Source organism: Saimiri boliviensis, chromosome 6 (genome assembly GCF_048565385.1).
Source record: "Saimiri boliviensis isolate mSaiBol1 chromosome 6, mSaiBol1.pri, whole genome shotgun sequence".
Lineage (NCBI taxonomy): Eukaryota > Metazoa > Chordata > Mammalia > Primates > Cebidae > Saimiri > Saimiri boliviensis.
In genome coordinates, this window is record NC_133454.1 from 126,995,497 (window position 1) to 127,007,673 (window position 12,177).

The window sequence follows — 12,177 nt, forward strand, 5'->3', positions numbered from 1 at the left end:
TGACTGTTAACCTGAACTGTTTAGAGCTGGTAATATACATGCAGCAGGTTTTGTTAATAACTGCACAGACTTCACCTTGTTCAGTTAGTAAATAATCTAATGTGAATCTGTTATTGAGAACTATATTTGCCAATGAGTCTAGGAATTCTTGAATTCCCTTTAATGCCTGACCCATGTTGGTGACTAAGGATTCTAGGGTTTGAGTTGAGTGCTTTGCGGTTGATTCGTGGTAAGCAAAGCTACCCTAGGGTGCCGCTCATCCCATTGCTGCCCTGATTCCTGCCCAAATCAACCCTATTGCTCACTTACTTCTGGTGTTCTTGGGTTTTATTTTATTTTATTTTATTTTATTTTATTTATTTTTTTTTTTTTGAGACGGAGTTTCGCTCTTGTTACCCAGGCTGGAGTGCAATGGCGCGATCTCGGCTCACTGCAACCTCCGCCTCCTGGGCTCAGGCAATTCTCCTGCCTCAGCCTCCTGAGTAGCTGGGATTACAGGCACGCGCCACCACGCCCAGCTAGTTTTTTGTATTTTTTAGTAGAGACGGGGTTTCACCATGTTGACCAGGATGGTCTTGATCTCTCAACCTCGTGATCCACCCGCCTCGGCCTCCCAAAGTGCTGGGATTACAGGCTTGAGCCACCGCGCCCGGCCTATTTTATTTTATTTTATTTTTTTGAGACGGAGTTTCGCTCTTGTTACCCAGGCTGGAGTACAATGGCGCGATCTCGGCTCACTGCAACCTCCGCCTCCCGGGTTCAGGCAATTCTCCTGCCTCAGCCTCCTGAGTAGCTGGGATTACAGGCACGTGCCACCATGCCCAGCTAATTTTTTGTATTTTTAGTAGAGACGGGGTTTCACCATGTTGACCGGGATGGTCTCGATCTCTCGACCTCGTGATCCACCCGCCTCGGCCTCCCAAAGTGCTGGGATTACAGGCTTGAGCCACTGCGCCCGGCCGTTCTTGGGTTTTAATGGGGTTACAGACTGTGACCTCTGGAGGGGCAAGGGTAGCTATTGTACATTCGCCTCTGTTCCAAGTTGTTTGTTTGCTTGTTTTGAGAGAAAGTTTCAAAAATATTAGCCGGGTGTGGTGGTGGGTGCCTGTGGTTCCAGCTACTTGGGAGGCTGAGGCAGAGGTTGCAGTGAGCCAAGATTGTCCCACTGCACTCCAGCCTGGGTGACAGAGCAAGACTCCATCTCCACTAAAAAAAAATTGTTTTAATTTTTGTTAGTTTTCTTTTTTTTAAAGATAAAGTTTTGCTCTTTGTTGCCCAGGCTGGAGTGCAGTGGCTCGATCTCAGCTCACTGCAACCTCCGCCTCCTGTGTTCAAGCGATTCTTCTGTCTCAGCCTCCTGAGTAGTTGAGATTACAGGCACCTGCCACCACAACCAGGTAATTTTTGTGTTTTTAGTAGAGACAGGGTTTCACCAAGTTGGCCAGGCTGGTCTTGAACTCCTGACCTCAGGTGATCTGCCCGCCTTGGCCTCCCAAAGTGCCGGGATTAAGGTGTGAGCCACCCAACCTGGCCCCTTATTTTTTATCCCTGTAACATTGCTGAACTCTGGGTTTGTTTTTTTGTTTGGTTGGTTTTGTTTCGGTTTTTGAGATAGGGTCTCACTCTGTCGCCCAGGGTGGAGTGCAGTGGTCTGATCATGGCTCACTGCAGCTTCAGCCTCATGGGCTCAAGGGATCCTCCGGCCTCAGCCTCTTTAGTAGCTGAGACTACAGGCATGTGCCACCATGCCCAGCTAATTTCCTTGCTTTTTTTCTTTTTGTAAAGACAAGGTCTTGCTATCTTGGCTAAGTTGTTACTCCTGGGCTCAAGTGATCCTCCTGCCTCAATCTCCCAAAGTGCTGAAGTTCTAGGCAGGGCTTGTAATATTTGCTGAACCATTGATAGAGAGCATCCTTGTCTTGTTCCTGATCTTGAAGAAAATGTGGATACTGATTCCACCGTACTTAACTGTATATAGCTTTCATCAACCTGAGAAAATTCCTCTTTGTTCCTAACTCTTGTTTTTAATCATAGTCATAGAAGTTAATAAAATGTTTTTTTCTGCATATTTTGAGATAACCATAGGCATTTTCTCCTTTAGCCCACCGATGTGAATTACAGTAATAGATGCCTATAATGTTGAACCATTCTGACATTCTTGGAATAAACTCTACTTGATCGTCATGAATTTTTTTTGAAAACAAAAAAACAAAAAAAAAACCCATTCTTAATTGTGGTAAAATACACATAAAATTTACCATCTTAACCATTTTGAAGTGTATGCTCAGTGGCGTTAAGTATAAGCACACTGTTATGCAACCAATTTCCAGAACATTTTCATCTTTCAAAACGGAAACTCTAGACTCATCAAAGAACAGCTCTCCATTTCCCCCTCCCCCAGCCCTTGGCAACCACCATTCTGCTTTCTGTCTTTATGAATCTGACTACTCTAGGTACCTTGCATAAGAGGAATAATACAGTATTTTTCTGTATGTGGCTGATATTTCACTTAGAATATTGATTTTTTTTTTTTTTTTTTTTTTTTTGAGATGGGGGTCTCACTTCAGCACCCAGGCTGGAGTGTAGTGACAGAATCTCGGCTCACTACAACCTCCATCTCCCAGCCTCGAGGGATCCTCCAGCCTCAGCCTCCTGAGTAGCTGGGACCACATGCATGCACCACCACACCACCTAATTTTTTGTATTTTTGGTAAAGATGATATTTCTCCATGTTGTCCTGGCTGGTCTTGAACGTGTGAGCTCAAGAGAATCCACCCACCTTGGCCTCCCAAAGTGCTCGGGTTAGAGGCATGAGCCACCGCACCTGGCCCATGCTGATGCATTTTTACATGACATTAGTGAATTCAATTCGCCTAGTATTTTATTTAGAGTGTTTCATATAGGCCAGGCATGGTGGCTCACGACTGTAATCCCAACACTTTGGGAGGCCGAGATGCGTGGATCTCCTGAGGTTAAGAGTTTGACACCAGCCTGGCCAACAAGGCCAAACCCCGTCTCTACTAAAAATACAAAAATTAGCTGGGCGTGATGGTGCGCACCTGTAATCCCAGCTACTAGGGAGGCTGAGGCAGGAGAATTGCTTGAACCCACGGGGCGGAGGTTGCAATGAGCCAAAATCACGCCACTGCACTCCAGCCTGAGCAGCAGAGTGACCCCGTCTCAAAAAAAAAAAAAAAAAAAGCCGGAAGAAAATACGCAAAAATCACAACGCTTTGAGGGTGTGGCTTACGAGTGGAGTTATTTTTTAAGTTTTCCTAACTCTGCAATGCTGTTATATTACATCCATAACTTCAAACGAAGTGCCACACGGCCGCAGTCCCAATCAATTCAAAGACACAAGTGCTGGGGACATCCTCCTCCCGCCCGGCCAGCGGACCCCGGCCCCGCCTCCTTGACCGGCTCGGGTCCCGCCCCGAGACATTCCCAGGCCCAGTCCCCAGGCGCGCAGAGAACCAATCACCATCCGTTTTCACGCTCAGTCCTTTTTGGCTTCTGCCCTCAACCAAAATGGCGCTAGCCCGGATGTTGCCGAGGCTCTAGGAGTTGCCGAAGCAAGTCCGGAAGCCACCGAGCGAGTCCGGAAGTTGCCGAAAGGGAGCAGCGGCGAAGGAGGATGGCGGATATCATCGCAAGACTCCGGGAGGACGGGATCCAAAAACGTGTGATACAGGAAGGCCGAGGAGACCTCCCCGACTTTCAGGATGGGACCAAGGTTCGTGTCTACCCCTCCCCTCTCCCCTCTGCGGCGTGGTGCGCATGCGAGGCGGGAGGAGGCCTTAGGCGAGAGGTTGCGCATGCCCAGAGGACACCCTCAGTGACCCTACCGCTCACATGCGGAGCTCGACGCTGATTGGTCTGAATTTAAGTAGGGGGTGAATTCGGGCCTGTCTGCCCCGCCCCCTGGCCCGGCGTTGCAGCAGCATTAGTAGAGGAGGCCGTCAGTCATCACAAGCGGCTTGGGATTGGGGGTTGATCTCAGTGCTTGGGCAGACCCCACGGCAGAGGAAAGCCAGGGAGAGGAGTGGTCCTGGGGTATCTGGGTTTCAAGGCTTAATGATCCTTTGTAGATGGAAGGGCCTTCCAAAAACACTTAGACCAACTGCCACTATTTAGAATGGAAAACTGAGGCCCTGGGACATGCAAAGCCAGAGAACGGGTCCAGAGGTCAGGTCTCCCAGACAGGGACCCTTTGGCAGCCTTCCTACAGCGTTAGTGGCTTGTTTGGCCCAGATGAGGGCTGGGAAGTAAAGAGCCTCCCACTTTCCTCTTTTTTACAACCAGGCCCGCAGATCCAGCCCCTCTGGTCCCTTCCCCCGACAACCTGCAACTCTAGGCTTCCCTGCTTCTCCTGCGGTTGACCCCTCCCGGGGGAGTGCCTTTCCCAGCTGCCATTTGTCTGCAGAGAAGGGACCTTCCCAGGGGCAGCCCCTGTGCGCAGCAGAGCAGTCAGGCAGGACATGCGCATGCCCCCGGGCCAGCGCTGTGCTGAATCGGGCAGCTAAGCATCCTAGCCCAGTGCAGTGGAAGTGCTCTGAGAGCAGAGGGCGTTGCATGGCTGGAGCGAGCCACTGTATGAAAAGAGATCTCTAAGAAGAGACGGGATGTATGGTGTGGGTTCATGCCCCCAAGGACTGGGGGATTGGTGGTGTTGGAAGAAGGACCTGGCCATGGAGGTCCTGGATGGAACAGACACCAGAAGGAGAGATGTGAACAAATGGCACCCCAAGATCAGGAACAGGTGGTGTTAAATAACCAGGTGTCAGCACTGTGTGAGCACCGTGCTACTTGCTTCACAAGTCTGTTTCTTTCCCACAGTGTGAGATAGGTACTGTGTGGATTCCATTTTCCTGATGTCGAAACTGAGTTGAGGGATGCAGCGTGGCGTGGCAGTTAAGAGCATGGGCTTCTTAACCATATCCTGTCGAGGGTTCAGTCTTCAAACCCCTTTTGTCTGCACCCACCCTCAGTGTCCTCTCTAAAATCTCTCCCTGCCTGGATTACCCTGAGATACAGACGTCCAGTCATTACCTCTCTCTTACACTTGACATACAGCTCCCGACTCACCATCTCCACCTGGAAGCCTGGTTGGCAACTCACACTTAGCCTGCTCCACCAGCGCCTTCTCCATGTCAGTTAGGGGAACCTCCAGCCTTCTCGTTGTTCAGGCCAAAAACCTGAGTGTCTCCATGGTCCTCCCAGTCTCTCATATCCCACATCACCTCCTCAATCTCCAGCTGGAATCTGACTTCTCACCACTTCCGCCATTACCGCTTGGGTCCAGGCTGTCCTCACTTCTGGCCTGGGTTAGTGCAGCGATCTCTGACTCTCCTCCTGCCTCTTTCGTCCCTCTATGGTTTGTTCTCATCCCAGCAGCAGAACACCTGTTAGATTCTGTTCCTTTTCTGCTTGGAGCCACTCAGTGGCTTCCATCTCAGAGTCGAAAACAGGCCTCACCATCGCCTGCAGGCCCTTTGAGGTCCACCCCTGCTGATCTGGGTGAGCCCCGCTGCTGACCCCGCCGCCTCCTTCACTCTGCTCCACCACACTGTCCTTGCTGCTCTTGAACGCACCATGGGTTTGAAACAGAAAAAGTTCCCTTGTCCTCCTCACAGGGCGTGTGATGGGGGTCTGGCTTGCTTCTTGGGTGCCCCGCTTCTCAAACCTCTCAAAAAGCATACAGAAGGGCAGGCTGTGGGGCTCCAACCCCATGGCAGTGCCTAGGGGCGAACGTTTACAGCTCCGTGTGTCCCTGGGAGCTCTCTTAGTTTGTCTATAAGCGGCTTGTGCTCACCAGCTCAATTCGACCCCGTTCCTTATCACAGGTCAGAGGGCTTTCTGTAACCTGGAGTTTCTTGCCTTGATGTGCCGGAGAATCAGACCACACGTGGGCTTGGAGAATGAGTGCAGGGTTGTTTTCTTTTTTTTCCGAGACAGAGTTTCGATCTTGTTGCCCAGGCTGGAGTGCAATGGTGCCATCTCGGCTCACTGCAACCTCCGCCTCCCCGGTTCAAGTGATCCTCCTGCCTCAGTCTCCCAAGTAGCTGGGATTGCAGGTGCCTGCCACCACGCCTGGCTAATTTTTTTTTTTCATGTTTTTAGTAGAGACGGGCTTTCACTGTCTTGGCCAAGGCTGGTTTCTAACTCCTGACCTCAAGTGATCTGCCCGCCTTGGTCTCCCAAAGTGCCGGGATTATAGGTAATGAGCCACACCCGGCTGACTGCAAAGTTATTATTGAGTGGAAGTAGCTCTCAGCTGATGGGAGAGCCAGAAGGGTGATGGTCTTCCCCTGGGGTTGTGGTGGCCCCAGCTCTCCTCTGACTGCCCTAGCCAGACTCTGCCTCATCCTCTCGGTCGATGGTCTGCCAGTGTGCTGCTGCCTGTCAGTGTGTTCTTCTGCAGGGTGCTTTCCCGACGTCCTCTCAGTGACCAGCTGCTCATGTCTTCTGCTGATGTGCTCCTCTGACATCTGGCTGGCTGTGTGTCTGCCCCCTAGGGTCTCAGGGTTTTTGTTTGTTTTTTTGAGACGGAGTCTCGCTCTGTGGCCCAGGCTGGAGTGCAGTGGCTGGAACTCAGCTCACTACAATCTCTGTCTCCCAGGTTCAAGCAATTCTCCTGCCTCAGCCTCCCAAGTAGCTGGGATTACAGGCGCGTACCACCACAACTGGCTACTATTTTGCATTTTTAGTAGAGATGGGGTTTCACCGTGTTGGCCAGGATGATCTTGATCTCCTGACCTTGTGATCTGCCCACCTCAGCCTCCCAGAGTGCGGGAATTACAGGCGTGAGCCACTGTGCCTGACCAGGTCTCAGGTTTCTATAGGCACAGGATGGGGGCATGGCAGGCCAGCGGGGTGTTAGGAAATGTAACATTTGGGAGGGAAAGGTCTGTCCTCACCTAGGTCCGTGGGGGTGGAGCCCTAGCTAGGGGCCACGCCCTCCTCTACCCAGCACTTTTCTCCTTTCCTTCTGTATTTTTTTTTTTTTTTTGAGACGGAGTTTCGCTCTTGTTACCCAGGCTGGAGTGCAATGGCGCGATCTCAGCTCACCGCAACCTCCGCCTCCTGGGTTCAGGCAATTCTCCTGCCTCAGCCTCCTGAGTAGCTGAGATTACAGGCACGTGCCACCATGCCCAGCTAGTTTTTTTAGTATTTTTAGTAGAGACGGGGTTTCACCATGTTGACCAGGATGGTCTCGATCTCTCGACCTCGTGATCCACCCGCCTCGGCCTCCCAAAGTGCTGGGATTACAGGCTTGAGGCACCGCGCCCGGCCTGGCTTGCTTGCTTTCTTACTCCCCCACCCCCACTCTGTTTAATCCAGCCCCCACCCTCTTGCCCTTGCTGTTTCCCAAGCACGTGGCTTCACCTGCAACAACACATTGTTTTGTTTGACACCCATCTCCTCCCTCTAGAAGCTCCATGCAAGCTCCAGGGGGGCAGGGACTTTTTTTGTGTTTTGCCAGCTGCCATGTTCTGGTGTCTAGCACAGAGCTTGGGCACGTAGTAGGTGCTCAGTAAATATTTGTTGAGGAACGACCGGAGTCAGACCTCTTGGATTCTTGTTCCCACCCAGCCACCCACTGGCTGTGTGATTTGGGCCTGTTACTCCCCTCCTTGTGACTTTGTTTTGTCACCAGTGTCGGGGGATAAAGCCAGGTGTAAGGTCAGGTGGTGTCCCTGGGGAAGCCCCGTCCCTTGTGCCATCAGCAGGCCAGGGACTGGACTTGTCTTTGGGGGTCAGGGTGGGGGTTTGTGCCCTTGCCTGACCTCACATGTGGCCCATAGGCCACGTTCCACTACCGGACGCTGCACAGTGATGACGAGGGCACCGTTCTGGATGACAGCCGGGCGCGAGGCAAGCCCATGGAGCTCATCATTGGCAAGAAGTTCAAGCTGCCCGTGTGGGAGACCATCGTGTGCACCATGCGTGAGGGGGAGATTGCCCAGTTCCTCTGTGACGTCAAGGTGTCCGTCCTGCACCTGTCTGTGGTGGCTGTCCAGCCACGCCCCATTCCCTGTCCCCAGGGCTCCTCCTCCCTCCACCCTTCGCTAGACTGCCACCTACTCTTTGTTTTTGAGATGGAGTGTCACTCTGTCACCCGGGCTGGAGTGTAGTGGTGTGATCTTGGCTCACTGCAACCTCCCCCTCCTGGGTTCAACCAATTCTCCTGCCTCAGTCTCCCGAGTAGCTGGGATTACAGGCACCCACCATGATGCTTGGCTAATTTTTGTATTTTTAGTAGAGACAGGGTCTCGCCATGTTGGCCAGGCTGTTCTTGAATGCCTGACCTCAGGTGATCCGCCCTCCTCAGCCTCCCAAAGTGCTGGGATTACAGGCGGGAGCCACCACGCCCGGCTCACCCACTCTTTCCAGACTACCACACCAGCCTGCTGATGGCATCCTGGCCTCCATTCCGCCCTCTCCTATTAGCCAGACTGCGGCCAGGGGACTCTTTTCTCAAATGCAAATGACTGGTACATCCCTTTGTTTCAAACCTCTGTGGCTCCTGGTCACTGTCAGGACAGAGCACAGTGAGTCCTCACTTAATGTTGCTGGAACGTTCTCGGAAACTGACTGAGAGAGAAAACATACATCAGGTTCTCAGCCACCGTCGTTTCTCTCAGCATAATTTTGTTAAAACATTGATGAGAAGAAAAACTGGTCTCGTTATGTATTGTTTGGCCTACAGCCACGGTTTCCAAGACCTACTTAGGACGTTAAGTGAGGACTTAAACTGTATAAGCTATAGCTGCTCACATAGCTTTTTGGGGGCTGGCTCCTGCCATCTCCTCTGACTCAACCTCCCTGCTTTTTCTTTGCATTCTCCTTCTTAGCCAAGATCTTCCCTCTTCCTTCAAAGCTGATTCCTGGGGCACCACTTCTAGGAAGCCCTCCCTGACTGCCAGTGGTTGGCTCAACTCCCACCTTGGGTCCTCCAGCCCTCATGCCCTGCATGGCCAGGATCTGCTGGCCAGGATCTGCCTTGTCCTAGGCTATTGACGGGCAGGGATCTGGCCTGTTTACTTCTAGCTTTGAGATGCCCAGCATGGGCCACCCCAGAGCCAAGACTCGGGAAATGCCTGCTGAATGGCAGCCCAGCAGTCAGCCTGTGTCCAGACCGCAGGGCAGTGGGAAGAGTAGGGGAGCCCTGGGTGGGAGTAATCTGGTTCCCACCAGCCTAGCAGCTTTGCCAAGCAGGAGATTAGAGGCTGGGTCCCCTATTCCCGTCTCCCTGAGGGTTTCGAAGTGGTAGGGCCCTCGGTGGAGTGTGGGTGGGGCCGGAGGAGGAGCTTCTCCCGGGAACAGAATGTGGGGCCCCAGTGCTTGGCATAGTCCAGCCTGTGGGCCTTATCCTCAGGAGGGAGAGGAGGTGAGAATTCCACCCGGCCTGTAAGGACCAGGGAGACGGGTTGATGGGAGGTGTGTGTCTGTGGTGGGGGTGGGGGTGGGGGTCGGTGCTCTGGTCGCCAGAGAAGTGGCAGAAGCTGGGGCTTCACCAAGAGAGGGCCAAGTGGCTGGAGGAGTCCTGAGGGAAAGCCTCCTGCTCGTAAACGGAGTGGGGGCCCGTTTGTCCCTCTCTGGGCCTTGGTGTTTGTTCTCAGGTGGCGATGGGGAAGGGGGGCTGGGTCTTGTGGACGCGGTGACCATCCAGCTCACAATGACAGAGCCCCTGGTGCCCTTGCCCTCCTGCAGCATGTGGTCCTGTACCCGCTGGTGGCCAAGAGTCTCCGAAACATCGCGGCAGGCAAGGACCCCCTGGAGGGCCAGCGGCACTGCTGTGGCGTCGCGCAGATGCAAGAGCACAGCTCCCTGGGTCACGCCGACCTGGACGCCCTGCAGCAGAACCCCCAGCCCCTCATCTTCCACATGGAGATGCTGAAGGTGAGGGGCACCGCCCCCACTGCCCAGCCTCAGGGTGCTGGCCTGTCTGCCCAGGGGTGGTGGGATCCGTGGGTGGACTGCTGGGGGAGCGGACAGGGACAAGAAAGCCTGTATGGGACCCTTGGCAGCCCCCCAGTCTCCTTTCCTCCTCCTTCATGTCTCAAATATCACCTCCTCCAGGAAGCTGGCCCTGCCTATCCAACCTCCTGGTTCTCTGTCTTTTAGAGGCTTATTTTCTTCCCAGCTTCGCCGCGTCTTGAAGTCCCTGGGAATTTGTGTATTTCCTTGTCCGTTTAGGGAATCTGCCCATGGAGCACGATTTCTGCGAGGGCAGGGTTTTCACCGTCTCGTTTACTGTTCTATTCTTAGCACTGGGCACAGTGCCGGGCACACAGGAGATGTGACATCGATGTTTGTGGAATGCTTTTTTTTTTTTTTTTTTTTTTTTTAAAGATAGAGTTTCTTTCGCTCTTGTTGCCCCAGGCTGGAGTGCGATGGCGCAATCTCAGCTCACTGCAACCTCTGCCTCCTGGGATCAAGCGATTCTTCTGCCTCAGCCTCCTGAATAGCTGGGATTACAGGCATGCGCCACCACACCTGGCTAATTTTAGATTTTTAGTAGAGATGGGTTTTCGCCATGTCGGTCAGGCTGGTCTTGAACTCCCGACCTCAGGTGATCCACTCGCCTCGGCTTCCCAAAGTGATGGGATTACAGGCCTGAGCCACTGCACCGGGCCCGAATGCTATTTGAGTAACAGGCGGCCGTGCTGCTGCTGTGTGCTGATCGGGTGCCCAGCCAGCCCAGATGCTGGTCAGGTCTGCCGCTGAAGCAGCTGTGGTATTCCGAAGTCCTACTGTAATATGCCCCATGCCCTGCAGGTGGAGAGCCCTGGCACATACCAGCAGGACCCATGGGCCATGACGGATGAAGAAAAGGCAAAGGCAGTGCCGCTTATCCACCAGGAGGGCAACCGGTTGTACCGTGAGGGACACGTGAAGGAGGCTGCCGCCAAGTACTACGATGCCATTGCCTGCCTCAAGAACCTGCAGATGAAGGTGCTGCCTGGAGGCTGAGCGGGAGGATGGGGGGGGTGCGGAGCCAGGGGGCCCAGGTCTCCAGCTTCTCCCTGCTCCCATACTGCCAGGAACAGCCCGGGTCCTCTGACTGGATCCAGCTGGACCAGCAGATCACGCCGCTGCTGCTCAACTACTGCCAGTGCAAGCTGGTGGCCAAGGAGTACTACGAGGTGCTGGACCACTGCTCCTCCATTCTCAACAAGTATGACGGTGAGCGCCAGGCTGCCGGGGCTGCGAGTGCTCAGAGAGTCGCCTTTCTCCCGTCACTGCTGGGGCTCACGACCTAGGCTTTCACACCCCCCATTCTGAGCTCCCACGGGGGCGTGACTAAATGCGCCGCCTCGGCGGGGCTATGGGCCCCATCTTGCCAATGAAGCATGAATGGTGGATTGGGGCTGGCATGGGGTGGCATCCTCAGGTCAGGGAGGGTTCTCTCCCCTGTGGGCCCATGGTGCCAGGAGACGTGAGGCCAGGTAGCTGGCCAGGATCCCCCCTCATGCCCTTGCATGCCGTTGCCCACGGGCATCCCCTGCAGACAACGTCAAGGCCTACTTCAAGCGGGGCAAGGCCCACGCGGCCGTGTGGAACGCCCGGGAGGCCCAGGCTGACTTTGCCAAAGTGCTGGAGCTGGACCCGGCCCTGGCGCCCGTTGTGAGCCGAGAGCTGCGGGCCCTGGAGGCTCGGGTCCGGCAGAAGGACGAAGAGGACAAGGCCCGCTTCCGGGGCATCTTCTCTCATTGACAGGAGCGCTCGGCCCCACCTCACCTGCCAAGCCGCAGCTACCGCTGCCAGCCCTCCTGCTCCCGCTCCGTCTTGCTTCTGTGTATATAAAAACCTTTATTTATCTCTCTCTGAGTCTGCCGAGCTGGTCCACTGGGAGAGCTGGGTCATCACCTGGCATTTTCTGGTACTTGGGTGGCCGTCAGGAGGCAGAGAATCAGGGTTCAAATCCTAGCCCCCCACCTGTCAGCTCTGGGGCTTCAGTGTCCCTGTTAGAGAAATTATGACGATGGGCTCTTTCACCAAGGTAGGGGGAAGTGTCCCTTGCTGGCCAGGGCTGGGGTGCCCCGGGAGCCTCCTGTCTTAAGGTGAAGATGAAGTGGGTACAGGCCAGGGAGCTGGGCGCCTGAGGTGGTCTCCTGGTGCTGTCCTCCCCTTCCAGCCTTGGATCCCATGGTCTCCTGGCCTCGGTGTCTG

General features: G+C 54.1%; 1 protein-coding gene across 3 annotated transcripts; it reads left to right on the forward strand.

Moving 5' to 3' along the window:
* Positions 1 to 3,221: 3,221 nt before the first annotated feature.
* Positions 3,222 to 11,835, forward strand: AIP (AHR interacting HSP90 co-chaperone). 3 transcript variants are annotated; one of them, XM_039470373.2, is made up of 6 exons: positions 3,228 to 3,733; positions 7,806 to 7,985; positions 9,715 to 9,903; positions 10,783 to 10,959; positions 11,049 to 11,182; positions 11,516 to 11,688. In XM_039470373.2, exons 1-6 carry the CDS (start codon positions 3,635 to 3,637, stop codon positions 11,586 to 11,588), a joined length of 852 nt encoding a protein of 283 aa, XP_039326307.1. In that variant the 5' UTR covers positions 3,228 to 3,634; the 3' UTR covers positions 11,589 to 11,688. The 3 variants fall into 3 exon arrangements, with proteins under 3 accessions (XP_010350256.1, XP_039326307.1, XP_003941244.1); XM_003941195.4 differs by having other exon boundaries at positions 3,241 to 3,733; positions 11,049 to 11,190; positions 11,516 to 11,835; XM_010351954.3 differs by lacking the exon at positions 7,806 to 7,985 and having other exon boundaries at positions 3,222 to 3,733; positions 11,049 to 11,190; positions 11,516 to 11,835.
* The last annotated feature ends 342 nt before the right edge of the window (positions 11,836 to 12,177 follow it).